This window comes from Rhincodon typus, chromosome 17, assembly GCF_021869965.1.
Source record: "Rhincodon typus isolate 14 chromosome 17, sRhiTyp1.1, whole genome shotgun sequence".
Taxonomy (NCBI): domain Eukaryota; kingdom Metazoa; phylum Chordata; class Chondrichthyes; order Orectolobiformes; family Rhincodontidae; genus Rhincodon; species Rhincodon typus.
This window is the reverse complement of record NC_063348.1, coordinates 817,822-839,304: the sequence shown is the minus strand read 5'-3', so window position 1 is coordinate 839,304 and position 21,483 is coordinate 817,822. Positions and strand designations below refer to the sequence as shown.

Genomic DNA, 21,483 nt, shown 5'->3' with positions numbered 1-21,483 from the left:
CTCATCCCTCACACCCCGTCCACGCAATAACAACCAAAAAAGAATCTTCCTCATCCTCACGTTCCACCCCACCAACCTCCGGATCCAACGCATCATCCTCCGACACTTCCGCCATCTGCAATCCGACTCCACCACCAAAGACATCTTTCCCTCCCCACCCTTATCGGCTTTCCGGAGGGACCACTCCCTCCGTGACTCCCTTGTCCGCTCCACACTCCCCTCCAGCTCCACCACACCCGGCACTTTTCCCTGCAACCGCAGGAAGTGCTACACCTGCCCCCATACCTCCTCCCTCACCCCCATCCCAGGCCCCAAGAAGACTTTCCACATCAAGCAATGTTCACCTGCACATCTGCCAATGTGGTATACTGCATCCGCTGTACCCGGTGTGGCTTCCTCTACATCGGGGAAACCAAGCGGAGGCTCGGGGACTGCTTTGCAGAACACCTACGCTCAGGTCGCAATAAACAACTGCACCTCCCAGTCGCGAACCATTTCAACTCCCCCTCCCATTCCTCAGATGACATGTCCATCCTGGGCCTCCTGCAGTGCCACAACGATGCCACCCGAGGGTTGCAGGAACAGCAACTCATATTCCGCTTGGGAACCCTGCAGCCCAATGGTATCAATGTGGATTTCACAAGTTTCAAAATCTCCCCTCCCCCTACCGCATCCCAAAACCAGTCCAGCTCGTCCCTGCCTCCCTAACCTGTTCTTCCTCCCACCTATCCCCTCCTCCCACCTCAAGCCGCACCTCCATCTCCTACCGACTAACCTCATCCCGCCCCCTTGACCTGTCCGTCCTCCCTGGACTGACCTATCCCCTCCCTAACTCCCCACCTACACTCACCTTTACTGGCCCCATCCCCGCCTCTTCGACCTGTTTGTTTCCTCTCCACCTATCCTCTCCTCTATCCATCTTCTATCCGCCTCCCACTTTCTCCCTATTTATTTCAGAACCCCCTTCCCCTCCCCCTTTTCTGTTGAAGGGTCTAGGCCCGAAATGTCAGCCTCTCTGCTCCTATGATGCTGCTTGGCCTGCTGTGTTCATCCAGCCCTGCACCTTGTTGTCTCGGATTCACCAGCATCTGCAGTTCCTACTATCTCGGATTCAATAATATACAACATACCATGCAAAGACTGACAGAAACATGACATAGGCCAAACTGGAAGAAAACTGACAATAAGGATACACGAACACCGACTAACCACCAAGAGACACGATTCTCACTGGTCTCAGTACACACGGACAAAGAAGGACATGAATTCCACTGGGACAACACATCCATAATTGCACAAGCCACACAGAGACATGCCAGGAATTCCTGGAGGCCTGACATTCCAACCGGAACTCCATCAATAAACATATTGAACTGGACCCAATATACAAACCACTAAAAAACAGAACCGAAAGCGATGCCAACCATCCCAGCAAACCGAGGCATATAAATAACAAGGGGGACAGAACACCAATGCTTTACCAGAGGCGCACTGACGATGTTACCTAGCAGGATGACGAAATGTCTGCAACCAAACACACCGGCTCAGCGAGCAAGTCTACAACCTCATCCACAACTCGAGCTACAAATCTTCTCAAAAACTTTGAGCAGGTTATTTTTAATTATTTATTGACAGGATCTGGGCTTTACTAGCTAGGCCAGCAGAAGGGTCCTGACCTGAAACGTTGACTTTCCTGCTCCTTTGATGCTGCCTGACCTGCTGTGTTCCTCCAGCTCCACAATGTGTTGACTAGGCCAACATTTATTGCCCATATCTAATTGCCCAGAGGGCAGTTCAGAGTCAACCATGTTGCTGAGAGTCTGGAGTCACATGTAGGCCAGACCAGGCAAGGTTGGCCAATTTCCCTTCCTGAAGGACGTTGGTGAACTAGATGCCCTTTCTAAAATGACAACTGACAATAATTACATGGTTTCCATGGATGCTTTTCTTTCCAGATTAACAAAAAATCTTACTTCTAACTGCCATTTCCTGGCCCAAGAATATTAGCCTGAGGTTCTGGATTACCAATTCAGCGACATTATTATGACGCCAGCACTGGACCTGAGGCAGGTCTTTTAGGATATGAACAATACACAAAAATGTAGCTAATCAAACCCAGGTTATCGCAGTACATTGAAAAGAAACTACAGTTGGGTCAGCCCACGTAGCAAGGCCAGTTAAATTTGGCCCTTTGTAACCTTCAAACTGCTGACTGCACACAGGGCAGTATGAAACTGGAGGCTATGACACTGCCATGGTCCCCATACTGCCAGTCCACCGACACAGCTCCTCAGGTGTGCTCCACCACTCACTTGCTGTGACCGGGCACGACCCATGCCCTCGACCCCTCCCAGCATCTAGACATGACTCACCCTCGGCTCCCTCTCTGTGCCCAGGTGTGACCCTCATTCTCACCCATAACCCTTCCCAGCGCCTGGATCGGCTTTCTCTCACACCTTCTCCCCATTTTCCAATGTGCGTGCAATAGGTGTGCCCCAACCTGCATTCACCTGGAGGTGCCTCTACCCGAGGCACAGCTCCCCAATCCACCCTCACCCAGAGATACAGATCCCGCTCCCCCCTCCACCACCCCCCCCATCCCAGACACACCCTCACCCAGAGGCAGAGAACCCCCCGCTCCCAGGCACACCTTCACCCAGAGGCACTGTCTCCATCAAAGCAACCTCCTGACTTGCTGTATGAATTACTGGGAGCACTGGACTGGGTGAATACCAATGCCTTGTAAACAGGCTGTACCACAGCTCCCCATGTTCACTGTGTTGCCCTTAGTGCAGTCCTGCAGCCACCCTGCACAGCAGTCACAGTGAAAAAGGGGCATTGGGCGAGGTTTCAATGGTCAGCCTGAAATCTCACCGGCTGTCATTCATGTTCTGAGCAAAGTGTGGCGTGTAGCTCTCCCCCTGTTCGTCTTCCTCGTCCTCTGTGGGGAAACCGTACTGAGGTTCAAAGTATGGGTTCTCATAGTCTCGCTGGCGGACTGGCCCCTCCAACATCCCATCATTCTCCCTCCGCTCCAGGCTGGCTTTGGCAAAGGCCTGGATGGACACCGCTGAGATATGGTTGTGGAAAGTCAGTGTTTTCTCCTCCGCCTCTGTCGAATCAATGGACTCCTGCTGGACCAATCAAAGGTGGCACTCAGTAAGAGCTTCAGCCCAGGGCTGATACCCTGGCCCAAACATGAGAACAACTGCCACCCACCACACCTCCCTCTCCTCACACCCGTGTCACCACACATCCCCAACACCACCCTTGGACACAGGGTCACCCCTACTCAACCGCCCGCCAAGGAGCAAATCAATGGTCAGCTCCTGAGGCAGAGTGAGGGACAATTCTGAGAGGGCTCAGTGCCAAGGGGGAGTGGTGGGGGTGGAGATAGAGACCACCACAGGGAACACCAGGATCACCACAGGCAGGAAATATGGAGGGGGGCCACTGTAGGAGGGGGGAGGGTGATCACTCGCACTTTATGGGAGGAGGCTGTGTGGCTGAGAAGGGGCATGGAGGACGAACAGAGAGTAAGTGGCAGACAACACCCAAGCGACAAAGACAGGCAGTTGCACAGTGGCACAACATGGGCATTGGAGTGAAGGAAAATTGTCGCCATTATGTAAACTTACATGGTTGGTGCCCTGTATGACTGTGCTGGGACTGCTGCTGGCTGTCGTACTGGAGCTGGAGCGGGGAGGATTGTTGTCCAGGGAATTCTCACTGTCCGGCCCCTGGTCATCCAGATCCTCCCGATATTTCTGAAATCCCTGGAACTCAATTTCGCTGGGATCACCAAGGGCAGCATGGCTGGGAGGGTCGACATCTGCAATAACAGCAGCTTGTTTAAGCACAGGCCACGCACACAGAGGGAGAACAGCTGGCCGCATACTGACCAACCGACTGACTGCAGGAACCACACTGACCGACTGACTGACCGCAGGAACCACACTGACCAACTGACCATAGGAGCCACACTGACCGACTGACCGCAGGAGCCACGCCGACCGACTGACCACAGGAGCCACGCTGACCGACCGACCGACTGACCGACTGACCGCAGGAGCCACGCTGACCGACCGACCAACTGACCGCAGGAGCCACGCTGACCGACCGATGACTGCAGGAGCCACGCTGACCGACTGACCTACCGCGGGAGCCATACTGACCGACCAACTGACCGCAGGAGTCACACTGACCGACCGACCAACTGACCGCAGGAGCCACACTGACCAACCGACCGACTGACCACCGGAGCCACGCTGACCGACTGACTGACCGCAGGAGCCACACTGACCAACCGACTGACCATAAAGAGCCACACTGACCGACTGACCACAGGAGTCACACTGACCGACCGACCGACCGTAGCAGCCACACTGACCGACTGACCGCAGGAACCATGCTGACCAACCGACCAACTGACTGCAGGAGCCACACTGACCAACCGACCGACTGACCGCAGGAGCTACGCTGACCGACTGACTGACCGCAGGAGCCACACTGACCAACCGACTGACCATAAGAGCCACACTGACCGACTGATCGCAGGAGCCACACTGACTGACCGACCACAGGAGTCACACTGACCAACCGACCGTAGCAGCCACACTGACCGACTGACCGCAGGAAACACGCTGACCAACCGACCAACTGACTGCAGGAGCCACACTGACCGACCGACCGCAGGAGCTACGCTGACCAACCGACTGACTGACCGCAGGAGCCACACTGACCGACTGACCGACCGACTGACCGCAGGAACCACACTGACCGACCGACTGACCGTAGGAGCCATACTGACCGACCGACTGGCTGTAGGAGCCACACTGACCGACTAAACGTAGGAGCCACACTGACCGACCGACCGACCGTAGGAGCCACACTGACTGACCGACCGACTGACCGTAGGAGCCACACTGACCGACCGATCGCAGGAGCCAACTGACTATGCTGGGAACCCACAAGGGCATAGTGACTTGCTGTTGATTCTAGGTGTCTACTTTTGGCCCATTCACAGCCTGGAGTCAACCATATCATCTGAAACTATAGGCCAGTCCAGGTAAGCACAGCAAGTTTCCTTCCCTGAGGGGCATTAGTGAACCAGAGAGCATTTCAGAACGAGCCACTAGTTTCACACTCACCATTCCAGAGACTGGCTTAGAATTCCAAATTTATCGGTCAAGTGAACTCAATTTCTCCCAGTTGCTGTTGTGGGATTCAAACCTGTGTCCCCATAGCATTAGTCTGGGCCTTTGCAGGATCCTTCTGGTAATTCCAGGAGCATGCCACCTCTAAGGCAGGCTGGCAACTGGCACTGTGTGCTTCGAATAGGAAAATATACCAACACAGTGCTTGCGCAGCACATGATAAGCATGCAGCTCCAAAGCAGCAGTGGTGCAGAGGGCCCACTATCCCAGAGAATGGCTGTGCACACAGACATTAACACAGTCACACTGGATACTCACTAGGTGTGTCTCCTTTGATGTCACACTTCATCATCTCGCTCACAAAGTCACCCAGGGACGAGTAGGAAGAGCTGGAGTCGTTGTACTCCACGCTGTCGCTGCCACTGGAAGAGACCATAAAAGCATAAATATATGAGCAGAATTAGGCCATTCAGCCCATTGAATCTGCACCGCCATTCAATCATGGCTGATGTATTTCTCAAGCCCATTCTCCTGCCCCGTAACTCTTGATCCCCTTACTAGTCAAGAACTTTTCTGTCTTAAATACATTCAATGATTGGCCTCCACAGCTATCAGCAGCAATGAGTTCCAGCACCCTCATGCTGAGGGAATTCCTCCCCATTTCACTACTAAAGGGCTTTCCCTTCACCGAGGCTGTGCCCTCAGGTTCTCGTCTCTCCTCCTAATGGAAATATCTTCTCCATGTCCACTCTATCTAGACATCTCAGTGTTCTGTAAGTTTCAGTGAGATCACCCTCCCACCCCCATCCTCGTAAACTCAAAGTCCTCAACCGCCCCTCATATCACAAGCCCTTTATCCCCAGGATTATTCTTGTAAAAACCCTCTGGAGCCCCTCTAATGCCAGCACATCTTTCATTAGATTTGGGGCCCAAAACTGCTCACGATATTCCAATTGTGGTCTGACCAGAGCCTTATACAGCCTCAGCAATACATCCCTGCTCTTATATTCTAGCCGTCTTGAAATGAATGATAACATTGCATCTGCCTTCCTAACAGCCAAATGAACTTGCACGTTAACCTTAAGAGAATCCTGAACTAGGACTCCCAAGTCCCTTTGTGCTTCAGATTCCAAAGCCTTTTCCCATTTAGAAAATAGTCCATATCTCTATTCTTCCTACCGAAATGCATAAAGTTACACTTTCCCATACCGTATTCCATCTGTTACTTCTTTGCCCACTCTCCTAGCCTGTGCAAGACCTTCTGAAGTCTTCCCACTTCCTTAACACTACCTGTCCCTCCACTTTGTGTCATCTGCAAACATAGCAACAATGCCCTCAGTTCCTTTGGCCAGATCATTAAAGTATAATGTGAATAGTTATTGTCCCAATGCAGACCCCTATGGAATTCCACTCGTCACCAGCTACTATCTGGTAAGACCCCTTTACCCGTACTTTGTCTTCTGCCAGTCAGCCAGTCCTCTATCCATGCCCATACCTTACCCCTAACACCATGGGCTCTTATTTAGCAGTCTCCTGTGCAGCACCTTGTCAAAGGTTTTGTGGAAATCCAAATGGATCACATGCACTGTCTTTTCTTTGTACAACTTGTTTGTTACCTCCTCAAACAATTCTAACAGATTTATCATGCATGGCCACCACTTGACAAAGCCGTTCTGTCTCCACCCTATTTTACCATGCACTTCTAAGTACTCCGCACTCTCATCCTGAATAAGAGCCTCTAATATCTTACCAGGCCAGGCTAACTAGTCTATAGTTCCCTGTCTTCTGTCTCCCTCTCTTCTTAAATAGAAGTGTTACATTAGTCATTCTACAGTCACCTAGCATCCTCACCAACTCCAGTAATTCCTGACAGATCACCACCAATGCCTCCACAGTTATGTCTTTCAGAACACTGGGTGATAGATCCACCTTCAGACCTTTCAGCTTCTCCAGCACCTTCTCCTTCATGGCCGCAACACTCACCTCTCCCCCTTTATTGCTTTTTTTTAAAAATGTTATCCTCTGCTGGTTTTTAAAATGCTTACCAATCCTCTGGCTTCCCATTAATATTCACATTATGCTTTTCCTTTTGCTTTTATCCTGTCCCTGACTTTCCTTGTTAGCCATGGCTGCCTCATCCTCCTCTCAGAATGTTATTTCTTCCTAGGGGTGAATTTCTGCTGTGCCTCCCGAATTACCCCCAGAAACTCCTGCCATTGCTGCTCCACTGTCTTCCCTGCTAGGCTCCCCTTCCAATCACCTCTGACCAGCTCCACCTTTTATAGTTACCTTTATCAACTGTAATACTGTTACATCTGATTGCAGCTTCCCCCTCTCAAACTGCAGGGGAAATTCTACCATATTATGGTCACTGCCCCCTGACGGTTCCTTCACCTTTAGCTCCCTATTTATGTCTGCCTCATTCCACATCACCAGAATGGGCTGTTTCATTGTAGGACCTGCGACAAACTGCTTCAAAAAAAAAAAAAACCATATTGTAGACATTCCACAAATTCTTTTTCTTGAGACCCACTACCAACCTGATTTTTTTCAATCCACCTGCATATTGACACTCCCCGTGATTATTGTAATACTGTCTTTCTTACATGCCTTTCTTTTATCTCCTGATTTATTTTCTTCCCCATATCCTGACTAGCAATAGAAGTGATATGGAGGTTCCGGAATTGGACTGGGGTGGACAAGGTCAAAAATCACACGACACCAAGTTATAGTCCAACAGGTTTATTTGAAAACACTAGCTTTTGTAGCTCTGCTCCTTCCACAGGTGTAGTGTGGAGGAAGGAGCAGAGCTTCGAAAGCTTGTGTTTTCAAATAAACCCGTTGTAGCATAACCTGGTGTCGTGTGATTTTTGACCCAGTAATAGGAAACCTGATGCCTCACGGTCCTTTTCCCTTTGTGGTTACTCAACTCTACCTACAGAATTTCCACACTTTCTGATTCTATATCACTGTATCACTTCTTGTTATCAATTTAGATTCATTCTTTACACAGAGAGTGGTGGGTGTGTGGAATGTGCTGACGGCAATGGTAGTGGAGTCAGATACTTTAGAGACTTTTAAGTGACTCTTGGACAGGCACATGGAGAATAGTAAAATGTAGGGTATGCAGGGTAGTTTGATCTTAGTAGGATAATAGGTCGGCACAACATCATGGGCTGAAGGGCCTGTGCTGTTCTATGTTCTATGTTCTATTTCTTTGTAACAAGACATTCTACCCATCCCTCCACCTGTCCTTTCAATAGGTTGTGCAACCTTGGATATTTAGTTCCCAAACCTGATCCCCTTGCAGTCACATGACTGTGAAACCTACATAATATCCACCAATTTTAATCTGTGCTACATGTCCATTTAACCTGGTTTCATAAAATATATGCATTTAAGCACGGCATCCTCATTCCTATGTTGACTGCACCCCACTTCTCATCGCTGTCTCCTTATCTGCTCCGCCTGAAGTTAGACTCCTGACCCTTTGTATACTCTCTTTCCTATGACTTGCACTGTTAGTAACATCTGCTGAGCCCTCCCCACCTTTAACTTTTTCCATACTTTTCCATGCAACTGAACCCATCACCCCTGCAACTTTAATTTAAAACCCTATCCATAGCTGCAGTTATGCAATTTGCCAGGACTCTGGTAGAGCCCACCCCATCAGAATTGCACCTTCCTTCCCCAGTACTGGTGCCAGTGTCCCATGAATTCAAACCTATTTCTCCCAAACCAATCTTAAAGCCAAACTTTCTTGCTCCTCCTGTGCCAATTTGCTTGTTAGCACATTTGTGGTTCTGCTTCTTAATTTAGCCCCTAGCTGCTCATATTCCCTCAGCAGAACCTCCTTCCTCTTTCTGTGTGGACCACCACAACAACAAGATCTTTCCTCTCCCACTCGAAATTAATGGCATCATCATCAGACTGTTAATCCATAGACCCAGGTAACGTCTGGGGACACAGGTTTGAAGCCAACTATGACAGATGGTGGAAGCCATTGTTGATCATCTGAGAAACCCATTAGTTCACTAATCTAAACTGCCACCCTTACCTGGTCTGGCCTACATGTGACTCCAAACCCATAATAATGTGGCTGATCCTTAATGGGTAGTTAGGTTTTGGCAATAAATACTGGCCTAGCCAGTTACGCCCTCATTATGTGAACGAATTAAAAGAAAGTTCCTCTGCCCATGCACCAGGCAAATAGCACGGCCTTCGGGACTCTCGATCCTGGCTACAGAGAACAGTGTGTATTCCCCTGACTGTACTATCCCAATAACATCATTTCTCTTTTCAACCCCCTACTGAATGTCTCCCTGTGCCACGGTGCTATGGTCAGTTTGCTCATCCTCCCTACAGCCCAACCCTCATCCACACAGAGAGCAAGATTCATAAACCTGCAGGATAAGCTCAAGGGCTGAGGCTCCTTCAGCACTGTCTCCTGGATCACTCTATCTGCCATGCTCATAGTCACACCATCCTGGCCCTGACCACTGACTGCATTTGAGGTAGTTAATCTAAGGGGTGTGACTGCCCCCTGAAATGCAGCATTCAGGTAACTCTCCCCCTCCCTGATGTGAGAGAGACACGAGAGTTAGCAGCACAGTGCCATGCAAAGCAAAGTCATTCTGATCCAGGCACCGTCTGTGGAGAAAGGGAGTCAGTTAACACTTCAGATCATATTTTCTAGGCCAGGGAGAGCCAATGAGACAACACCATTTCAAAACAAAAACAGAGCCAAAGAGAGTGAAGACAAAAGGTCACTAATTGGAAAATCAATAGTCAGACCCGCTGAGTCCAGGTCAACAGTGATCACAGTGACAACAGTTCATCCAAGCTTCTGTCATGCACATCCGAGCTTACACCAAGTCCAGTCAAACCATCTCCCACCGTTCACTGGATGCATCAGCTCCTTGTCCACAAAATGTTTCATTTAAAAATCTCTGTGTGGCGTTGGCCCTCTGCAGCCTTTGGGACTCAATACTGAGGTCAATCATTTTAGGGCCCAGCTAAAATCAGTTCTGAAGAGTCATCACTGGATCCAAGACAGTAATTCTGTTTTCTCTCCACAGATGCTGCTGAACCTAAGTTTTCCCAGCAATTTCTGTTTTTGCTTCCAATTTTGAACATCCACAGTTCTTTCATTTTCTTTGTACAATAGGTCAACATTTAACGTTGACAGTTAAAATCTTACTATAATGTTACTAACAAAATTATAATATATTTGTTTAACATTGCATTGTTTGGTACAGATTTACTGCCTGCTCTCTAGACATTTTCCACATTCTTCCATTCCTGAACTCAGTCTTCTTCCAGCTCCTGTCCCTGTACTCAGTCCCTCTTCACTGTCTCCAACGCCCCCTTAGTCTTCCACTCCCACCTTGTGCCCTTACCTTCAAAGTCTCCATGCTCCATTTCTATTCTGCCTGCCATTCCGAACGTGCATTGAAGGCCTGGGCTCCACCTACTGGCAAAGGCTGGTTGGTGCAGGTACTTCAGCCTCCGCTGACCACATTCTGCCACTAGATGGAGCCTGGTCAATCAAAGCTTCAACAGCTTAGTTTTAGCATTTATAGTAATTACATTGATATTCCGTTCCTTTTTATTTTAAATTATTTCATTTCAAAAATTATTTTACTTATGAGTGTATGCATTTAAGATGCTAATTCAGCTTAATAGTGTTTTGCAGTTTTTTTTGAAGTACTGAACTGTACCTTTTATGTTTAGTGATTCACTTTGAGTGTTATTTCAGCTAGGAATACACAGTGCTGCGCATTTATGGTTCAACCTGCACGTTGACTTTTGAGCGAAAATAGTCTGCTGGGTTTAGCACTAAATCCTATGGAAAGTCACACTTCACTTAAAGTTACATAAAGGGCCACTTTTGCTCCCAACATTTGTACTATGAACTGGAGAATGGAAGTTAGACCCTGCCACATGGCTAAGAATATCAACACAATTTTTGCAACTGAAAGAACAAGTGGCATTGTGTAGCATACACTTTAGATTATGTTATCTTATGGAGAAGTGGCTGAGACAGAGATCATTGTATGCTGAAGGAATAGGCTGGGAAAGGGTATTCATTGAGTGGTGCTGTGTTGGGAATGGCAGGGGATTATCAATCTTCAACTGACTGAAGACTGTCACCACAGCTGCAGCCCTCCATGTTGAATACCAACGTTTTTATTTCTCCCCGTCTATCTTCGGGTGGTTTTGAATTTTGTGTAAAGAGAATTCTTGGGCAAGTCAGCAGGCTAATCTCCTCAGTGGGGCTTCACATAAAAGCAGAATGAGCAAAGGAAAAGGGACTAACATTGCCATTCACACAAACCTGTCATCTGTGGGTTCTGAGCCATCGTCCTTCTCGATGGGAATGTTAAGGGCCTCGGCAAGCTGCGAGTTACTATCATAGACACGGTAGTAAATGGGCTGAAGCTGATGGGCATACCACTTGGGCTTGTCTCCAATTAGAGCTGGATCGAACACGCCTACATAAAGGGAAACAATACCAGTTCAGCTATTGCAGGCATCAGGATTAAACCAGTAACTTCCCCCTTTTCCCTTCAGTAACTGAAGTCAGACTCCAGGATTAACCCAGTAACGCAACCCCCCCCTCCCCCCCCCCCCCCCCCCCCCCACCCTTTTCCCTTCAGTAGAAGTCAGAAGTCAGACTCCAGGATTAAAGTTGGAGAAGGGGCTCCGCTGACTGGACAGAAGCATGCCGAGATTGTTAGGGAATTTCACCCAGGTATGCTTCTGTTACTTGTCGACAACTCCAGAGATTGTGACTGTCAGTTCACAGCCTCATTTACCATTACTTCCTCTTCAGTCAACAACCAATTCCAGAACCGAGTGTCATATTAGAAGTGAACTGTCAGTGATGATCCTACTGAATGGCAGGAAAGGCTCAAAGAACATAAATTCTTATAAAGGCAAAACACTATGGATGCTGGAAATCTGAAATAAACACAAAGCTCAGCAGCATCTGTGGAGAAACGTACAAGTTAATGTCTTCTTCAGAACAAGGGTCACTGGACTCAAAACGTTAACTCTGTTTCTCTCTCCACAGATGGCTGCCAGACCTGCTGTGGGTTTTTCAAGCTGAGAGTGAAGAGGTGATGTTCATTAAGCAAGAAACGGTCAGAGTGAGGAAGCAGATGACAGTGACAGCAACAGGTGACTAAGTGATCAGAGCAGGGGCAACAGCAGAGCTGCTCTGGGGCTTTCTAAAACGAGTGACAGACAATAGCAGCAGGCTGATGTAGTTTTAGCACATTTTTATTTCTCTCTAAAAGTGGACTGTGGTTTAAACTTGCACCAGCAAACTAAGGCACTGAACAAGATTTGCAACTTATTTTTAGAAGTAACAGTCCAACTGGGTCGAGTACTAAAATAATAATGAATTAAGAGTTTTCAGATTGTGAGACATGACTAAAAATTAAAAACCAAAAGAACTGCGGATGCTATCAATCATGAACAAAAACAGAAGTTGCTGGAAAAGCTCAGCAGGTCTGGCAGCATCTGTGAAGAGAAAATCAGAGTTAATGTTTCGGGTCTGGTGGCCCTTCCTCAGAAGGTTAACTCTGATTTTCTCTTCACAGACGACTAAAAATTAATTGTTTCTGGAAGGCACAAGTTGGATTACGAAGGATAGTTGATGATTCTTTGCTTGCATCATTGCTGGGCTGCTGAGACCTAATCTTACAATTCCTGCCCATTTGTGGGAACTTGAAGGCACTCTATGTGACTTGGGAGATGACAACTGTCGGAAGTGTCTCCACCTTGGGCTCAGGGTTTCTCAGCAACAGCGTGAGGTGGAGTCAGTGCAGAGGATCAGGAAAGATGAGTGTTTCCTGGATCATAAGCTGCAGGAATTGGTCACTTCACAGGCAGTGACAGGTCAGGATAGGAGGTGGGTGGTCTCCAGGAGGACATTAGCTACAGTAAATACATGACTCGTCAGAGTGTGTGCCACTCTCAAACAGATACAGAGTATTAGAGACAATACCCTAAAGGTGTGCAGTGTAGACCATGGAACCACTGACGAGGGACTGTGCCAGAGAAATTGTAAAAATATTGCAGTTATGAGGTTCCACATGAGGGGGCCAGACTGGCAATGGTGCAAGTGTCACAGTGACTCCTTCCTGTGTGGTGTATCACCTTTTCTGGCGGCAAGGTAGAGTGAGAGAGAGAGCGTGTGCACGTGGGAGCAAGACAGTTAGCAATCAACAGCACATGCATGTTGGGGGTGAGCCAGAAGTTGTGGGACACATTAATATCAAGCACACAGAAAGAAGACATATCAAGGTCATACAGCGGGATTTTCCAGGAGTTAGGGAGGAAGTTTAAAAAGTAGGAGTTTGAGGTTAATAATCTAATTGTTCCCAGTACCAGGATTAACAGATTAGAGATAGGAAGATGCTGAGGATAGGGTAGAGGAGATGTGATTGTGGTCCTTGAAACAGGATGCAAAAGTGATGGCTTCAGACTCTTGGGGCACTGGGACTAGATGCAGATCTCCAAAAGGAATGGCTTGCATCTCAACAAGACTGGGACCAGCATCCTGACCAGCAGGTTCCCTAGTGAGGATGGGGCAGGTTTCAAATTAATTCACAGGGGGGTGAATAACAACATATAGCCGTAACGAGGAACAACATGCATGAAGGAATGAGAGCAATGGACAGTCATGGAGAGAGAGCAAACCAGGTTTACCAATACGTAAAAAGAGAGTGGTGAACAACAGTTACACAGGGGACACAGTTAAATAAACAGGTGATTCTGCCCATCCAACCCATGCCATGTTCATATTTCCCATCCATTCTTATCTAAATCCACCAGCATAACTCTTTACTCCTTTTTCCCCCCACACATTAGTCGAGTTTGCCTTTAAATACAATTACATTATTCACTTCATGAGATAACAAGGTGTAGAGCTGAATGAACACAGCAGGCCAAGCAGCATCAGAGGAGCAGGAAGGCTGACGTTTCGGGCCTAGACCCTTCTTCAGAAATGATTCACTTCAATCACTCCCCGTACAAAGCTCTATATTGTCACTATTCCCTGGGTGAAGAGATTTCTCCCAGTTGAAGGCTATAGGCCAAGTGCTGGAAAGTGGGACTGGTGCAGATTTAGTTTAGCTTTGGTAATACAGACATGATGGGCTGAAGAGCCTCTTCTGTACTCTATGATTCTACAAACTGATTAGAAACAATTGTTTATTTATTACCTCCAGCTTTCAATTATCTCACATCAAATCCCCTCATAATATTGAAAACCCTCAACCAGATCTTTTAAAAAAAAATTAATTCACAGGATGAGGGTGTCACTGGCTAGGCAGCATTTATAGCCCATTCCTAATTGCCCAGAGGGCAGTTAAGAGTCAACCACATTGCTGTGGGTCTGGAGTCACATGTAGCCCTGAAGGTATGTTCTCTAAAGCACATTTGTGAACCACATGAGTACTTCTGACAACTGACACTGGTTTCAAGGTCATCATTAGACCCTTCATTCCATTAATTTTTTTAAACTGAATTCAAGTTCTACCACCTACCATGGCAAGATTTGAACTCAGTTCCCAGAACATTATTGGGTCTCTGGATTAATAGTCTAACAATAATACCACTAGGCTGTTACCTTTCTGATAAGGTAACCTTGCAATTTTGATATCACCTTTACAGTTCTTTCAGCAGCTTCTCCAGTGTCTTTTTGGAATATGGAGACCAGAGCTGTGAGCAGTACGTAGTGTCATCTAACCAAAGTTTCAATTCTATTCATCCCAAAATGAACTCCAGTACTTTCCTGACCTTTTAAACTGGCCTTGTCAATCTGCCTTCACTACTTTTAACGACCTGTAACTACACTGGTAACCTCCAGGTTCCTCAACTCCATCTCATTTCAATAAATGTTCTGAGTGTAAATGGCTTCTTTGCTCCCGCTTGATGAAAGTATCACCAATACCAACGTATTATTTAGCGACTCCATTTTGCAATTTTACTAACGCCTTCCTGCAAAGTCTCACCTTTATCCTCTGTAACAGGACTGTCTCTGAATTTGGAGTCACTTGTAAATTGTGCCTTCAAGTTCAAAAGCCAAATAATTATGTTTGTCATATTGTAGACACTGCTGCCAACACTGTCCCTGGGGAAGACAGCCTCCCAGCACCTGCCAACCAGAGCAATTACCATCGGTCTGAAGACAGCTTGCTATCCCAGGCCTGAAGAGTTACAGGTCAGAAAGCAGGCAACTGTTTCTTGCAAAGTGAACTAAAATATTTTAAGTGAAGAGCACGGAGGGCCTGTTCTTTGGAGGGGGTGCTGAAAAAGCTCTCTCTGGCACTAATGGGGAACATTAGCATTGTAGGAATCTGTCCTTGAGTTACAGTGAGTGACCTTTTAATGGACCTTCAACCTTCAAATAACCTCATCACTACCTCGCCTCTCATCCCCAACATACCCCGCATGGAAATCTCTGCTTTCTGTGATCAATCTTCCTCTTTGCGGGGAAAGTAGGCATTTTGTGGTTAATAGCAATGCTGTAACAGTCAGGAATGCAGAGAATTCGCAGCAAAGTGGCAACATTCAATTCTGCAGCAGCTGGAAGGATTGGGCTTACTGCAAGGTTTTTAACAGATCACTTAGGACAGCTCCAGGGTCATTAAAAGGCGGTTTCAAGATGACAGTCTAGTGCGAGAAAGAGACAAACTCTATTTTAGGAGTGTGGAAGTTAGCTGTGTCGCTGGAAAGTTACCTTAGGAAGCTGAGAAGGTCGCTGGTTCTGTGTTGGGGGAAGCTGTGAGGGTACCAGAAAAGGCCTGTGGATGTTAAGACTTCAGTGCAACTGAGGGAATGGGGTTGAAAAACTCATAAGCGGCGTTTATTTGACACAGCTCAGCGAGCCTCAAGGTCAGGGAAAAAAAAATTCCTGAGGCAGTTCTAGCTCAGTGAAGCTAGCTATCACTGAGAAACTCAAGTTATGCTTGAGAGTGAGGACTGGAGCACAGTTTTGGACTCCAGGGAAGTGTCAAGCCAGGAAAGAAGGCTGGCTGACCAGAATAGGAACAGTCATTGAGGCAGACCATAGCGGAGAGGCTCTTGAGAGGACGTTTCAAGACCAGATCCACAAAGTGAAGATTCATGTGATTTCATGCCCACTGTGTCATTAATTTATAAGTTGGAATTGCTGAGAAATCTGTGGAAGTTTCTATTTGTTGTGCAGTATTCCCGTGTTAATTCTGGGTGTTAGAAATAAACTGCATATGCATCACAGATTGTATTACTGTGCTAACGCATTGTAAAGTTTATTGTTACTTGCTCAAAACTATGGAATTATGGTGGCTTCATTCTCTCAGCAAATCTGTGCCCATTTTGAAAATAAAGGTACAAGACCCTAACCAAATTTGATAATCTTGTCCAGGATCAAAAGAAGCACGTGGTTTCATCTGGGATCATAATTCCCACAAGGGAATTTAGAAGACAAAATACACAAATCGTTTAAAGCTGGTAGACAAAAATGATTATAAAAAGACTGCAGGTGAGATAAAATACATAGGAACTTGGGGCTCTACACAGCCTTGGTTAGGCTCATCTGGAGTAGTGTATTCTGTACTGGCACCATATCACAGCAATTGATATACAGACATCAGAGGCAGATTCACCTGAATGACACCAGGGCAAGTGGGAACAATTATGAGGACAGTTAGGATAAACGTGGCTTGCACCCTTAAAATGGAAGAATGCTGTTAGAACCCTCGTGGATTTTTCTTTTTTTTTTAAAATTGTTATTCTTTTACCAAGTTCGATTTGCAGTTGTGAACTGGGAACTGTGGACTGGAAAGGACTTGAGGACTTTGGGACAGCTTGTGGTAATAGGAAAAGAACAGACCAAACAAGCTGTTTTTTTGTTTGCTTCAGAGGCCAGGCCTGGATGTTAGTTGCAGACTGACTCTTGATCAAAAGGTTTCGTACAGACACAGCAACTCCAGGAACAGCATTGTGTTTAAACTTATCAAATTTAGCTATTAATGATATCAGTATCTGGGAATTGGCTCCAGCAAGTCTGGAAGAGACCCTATATTCAAGCAGATGACAGATGCTGAATGGCAAGTGAGGCCTTGGGAAAGGACAATCAATCTCTCAGGGGCAGGATGAGAGTTGAATTTGTTTATTTTTGAAGCATAATTTCCGGGGCGAATGTTTTGACTGCTTCAGAGAAGGTGTTAAGAAGTTGTGTAGAGTAATCATGAATTGGAAGGCAGGAAGCTAGAATTTGTTTGGAAAATAAATGATAAGGGAGAAAAGTGTGTGGTTCCTTTAAGAGGTAAAGTGCTTTTCTAAGCTTAGAGATTTATACAGAAAAAAAATGTCTCCGTATGTAGCAGATGTACAGCCAGTTCTGAAATGGAAATATGTATCAATTGGCTGTGTGATTGGAAACCTTAGGCTTGTTTTGATATTTTGGCAACCAGCTGGAATCAGCCAATTAATTTAAACTAAGCACTTAGTGATTGAAAGCCAACTGAATTTGAATCTGAACTAATGCTATTGTAAGAAAATTGATGTGTCATCCAACGTATATATGGACAGGGTTTAACGTTTTTGCAAAGATTTGTAGCTCAGCTTGTTTTCATTCAGACGTTTTGTCACCATGCTAGGTAACATCATCAGTGAGGCCTCCGATAGAGCAATGTCGTTCTACTCCACTTGGAATTTATACTGTCCAGTCTGTCATGGTGATTTGTGTCATTTCTGGTTCTGTTCTGTATGGGTTTATTTATGGGGTCCACTTCTATTTGCTTGTTGATTGCATTATTGGTTGAGAACCATGCCTCTAGGAATTCCTGTGCGTGTCTATGTTTGATTTGGGCTACAATGGTTATGATGGCCCAGTTAAACTGATGGCCTTCATTGTCCGAGTATACTGATATTAAGGAAAATTTGTCGTGTCATTTTGCTGTTAACCGATGTTCATGTATTCTGATGGCTAGTTTCCTTCCTGTCTGTCTGATGTAATGTTTGAGGCAGTCATTGCATGGTATTTTGTAAACTACGTTGGTTCTACATGTTGTGGGAATGGGGTTTTTAATCCTTGTGAGTGTTTGTTGTAGAGTGGCTGTGGGTTTGTGGGCCACCATGATTCCTAGTGGTCTTAGGAGTCTCGTTGTGAGTTCTGATATGTTCTTAATATGGGGCAGTGTGGCCAGTGTGTTAGAGCGTACTGTGTTGTCTTGGTGTTGTCTATTTAATAGGCACCTGCGGATGAAGCTGCCGGGATATCCGTTCATAGAGAAGATTTTGTCTAGGTGCTCTTCCTCTTTCCTGCATAGTTCTGGCGTGTCGTAGTGAGTGGTGGCCCATTTAAATAGTGTCCTAACACAGCTTTGTTTGTGGACATCGGGTTGCTGCTGTGGAGGTTGAGGATTTGGTCAGTGTGGGTTGCTTTCCTGTACACTGAGGTTTGGAACTCCCCATTGGTCATATATTCAACTCTGATGTCCAGAAATGGAAGCTGATTGTTGTTTTCTTCTTCTCTCGTAAATTTAATCCCCATGAATACATTGTTGATGAGGTGGTGGGTCTCTTCTGGTTTTGTGTATTTAACGATGACAAATGTGTCGTCCACCTACCGGACCCACAGTTTAGGTTGAAGGAGGGGGAGGGTAGTGTGTTCTAGTCCTTGCCTCTGTGATGAGTCCTGAGATGGGTGACCCCATGGGTGTGCCATTGATCTGTATGTATATTTGACCATTAAAGATGAAGTGTGTAATGAGGCACTAGTCTGTTCTGAGGAAGGGTCACCGGACCCGAAACGTTAACTCTGTTTTTCCCTTCACAGATGCTGCCAGACCTGCTGAACTTTTCAGCAACTTTGCTTTTGTTCACAAGTCTAGTAGTTTGGGGTATGTTGTCATTGCTGATGGAGTTGCTGGTCTGCGTTCCTGTTTCCTCTAATAATGTGGCCACTGTTTCTTTGGCCAGTGGGATGTCAATTGATGTCCTTTTAGAGAAAATTAAATTGACAATTAGAGTCAGAAGAGAAAGAAAATAGAAGTTTCTTAGATGAACAAAAAGAAAAAGAGAGAGAATAGAGGGAAAAAGATAGGGAATAGAGAGAGAAAGAGAAAGGGAAAGAGAGAGAGCAGAAAGGGAAAGAATGTTCACATGGGAAAAGATGAAGTTGGAACTCGAAGCAAAAAGATTGCATCTGGCAGGAGGAAAAATACAAGATGGAAATGAGGATCAGCAAATTCATCACGGCCAACAGCCTAGCAGGGATATATACAAATATGTTGAAACATTACCAAAATTTGATGAAAAGGACGTAGAAGCCTTTTTCATTTCATTTGAGAAACTGGCCAGGCAGGTGAACTGGCCAGAGACTGTGCGGGTAATTTGGACCAAGTTGGTAGGCAGGGCTAGTGAGGTGTTTGCAGCACTGTCAGATGAGGTGTCAAGAGATTATGAAGAGGTTAAACAGGCTATTTTGAGTGCCTACGAATTGGTACCAGAAGCACATAGACAACAGTCCAGTAACATAAAGAAGGTTAGAGTTATGTCGAGTTCGAAAGAATTAAACAGAGCAACTTCGATATATGGGTGAGAGCATTAAAGACAGAAAAGACATGAGGCTCTTAGAGAAATTACTGTACCAGAGGAATTTAAAAACTCACTTTCAGAGATGAAATGAACTCAGAAACAGAACTGAGGAACAGAAAGTTCAAACTGTGAGAAGACCTGCAGAGGTGGGGATGAATACGCATTAGCGCATAAATCGAAGTTTAGCAATTTATTCCATGAGGGATCAAAATTGGAAGAAAGGGAGATCCTTCAATGAAAAACAAAATGCAAATCACTGGGAACAGTTTACCACAGGTGAAAAAAGAAACCCAAGAGGGTGAAAAGGAGGCAAGAGGTCTCAGGTGTTTTCACTGTAACGGAGTGGGACACAAAGTCACAGCACTGGTTTAAGAAAGGTACTTGGGAAAAAGGATATGGTAAAAGAGGTTAAACCAGTGGGATTAGTTGAGGTAGTGAAGGAAATCCCAAAAGGAGTCGAGGAGCTGCAGGAGAGTATACTGCCCAGTCACAGGCTGGACAGTGAGACAGTGCCCGATCTCTATAAAGACTTCACCTCTGTGGGTAAGGTTTACTCAGGAAGAACTGGGGGAGAAGGTGAAGGAGTTAAAATATCGCGAGATACAGGAGCTGGTCAGTCTCTAATAGTTAGAGATGAAAGTATTGGCGTTCCTCCTGAAACATTACTCGAGAGAGTGGTAATCTGTGGAATAAAGAGAGATTTCACCTTCCCCTGTGCAAGATCACGTTGGAAATTCCAATCAAGTCTGGGGAAGCGACAGTGGGAGTGATTGAAAGTGTGTCTATTCCAGGAGTATGGTTTGTTCTTGGAAACAAAAGTGGGAGTGATGCCCCTTGTATTGGAGAAGCCAAAGGAAAGCCAGGGAACTGAGGAGTTAAAAGAAAAATACCCTGAAATTTTTCTGGACTGTGCGGTAACAAGATCCCACAGTCATAAATTACAGCAAGAACGGAAAAACAAAGCGAGACGAAGGAGGTCCAGTTAGCCGACATGCTGTTTGATGAAATGGTAAAGGTAAAACCTGAACAGGTAGAGGATCAGGCAAAGGTGTTTAGTTCTGAAAGATTACTGGAGTTACAACAAAGAGACGAGACAATAAAAGATTTATATCATAAAGCTTATTTAGAAAAGAAATCAGAATGTATTCCCGAGTGTTATTATCTCAAGAGTAGAATCCTCATGGAAATGGAGACTTTGGCAGGTTAGTGCAGAGGAGAAAGGGGCGGAAGTTCACCAGATTGTGTTACCGGTAGTATACAGACAGGAAGTAGCTGTCGCAGGGTGGTTGTTGGTTTGTAGGTTACCCTGATACCTAGGAGTCTGAGTAGTCGTGGTCATCTCTGACACACAGTAGGGTGACTAGCATGTCTGGCCGTGTTGCGTCTTCTTGTTGCAGTCTGTCGCAGAGGTAACGGCGGATTGTGCTTTTTGAGTATCCATTCCCTTTAAAAACTTCGTATAACTGCTCCTGTTCTGCTTTGCGCAATTCCGAGTTGCTTGTAATTTGACAGTAATTCTGTTAATTTGTTCATTGTTAGGGTTAAATAAGTAAATTGTTACTTGCTGCTTTTACAGTGCATATCAGGGATTTTCTTTCATTTAAGCCACTCTTTTTAATAGATTATAAAAGGTGAGACAAGCTTCTCTGGGTGTTTTGGGTTAAATTATTATAAGGAAACCTCTACTCCTGCCGTTGGAGGCTTGTGTTTCAGTTTAATTATCAGAGGG

General features: G+C 46.0%; 1 protein-coding gene across 1 annotated transcript in view; it reads right to left on the bottom strand.

Annotated features, from left to right (window-relative positions):
- Nucleotides 1–21,483, bottom strand: part of madd (MAP-kinase activating death domain) — a 224,082-nt gene that overhangs the window by 84,245 nt on the left and 118,354 nt on the right. Inside the window, exons 10-13 of the mRNA XM_048607272.1 lie at nucleotides 11,494–11,650; nucleotides 5,475–5,578; nucleotides 3,639–3,832; nucleotides 2,873–3,131 (exon numbers count right to left, since the gene is read on the bottom strand). Of these exons, the coding sequence (XP_048463229.1) occupies nucleotides 2,873–3,131; nucleotides 3,639–3,832; nucleotides 5,475–5,578; nucleotides 11,494–11,650 (714 nt within the window). The remainder of the gene's footprint in view (nucleotides 1–2,872; nucleotides 3,132–3,638; nucleotides 3,833–5,474; nucleotides 5,579–11,493; nucleotides 11,651–21,483) is intronic.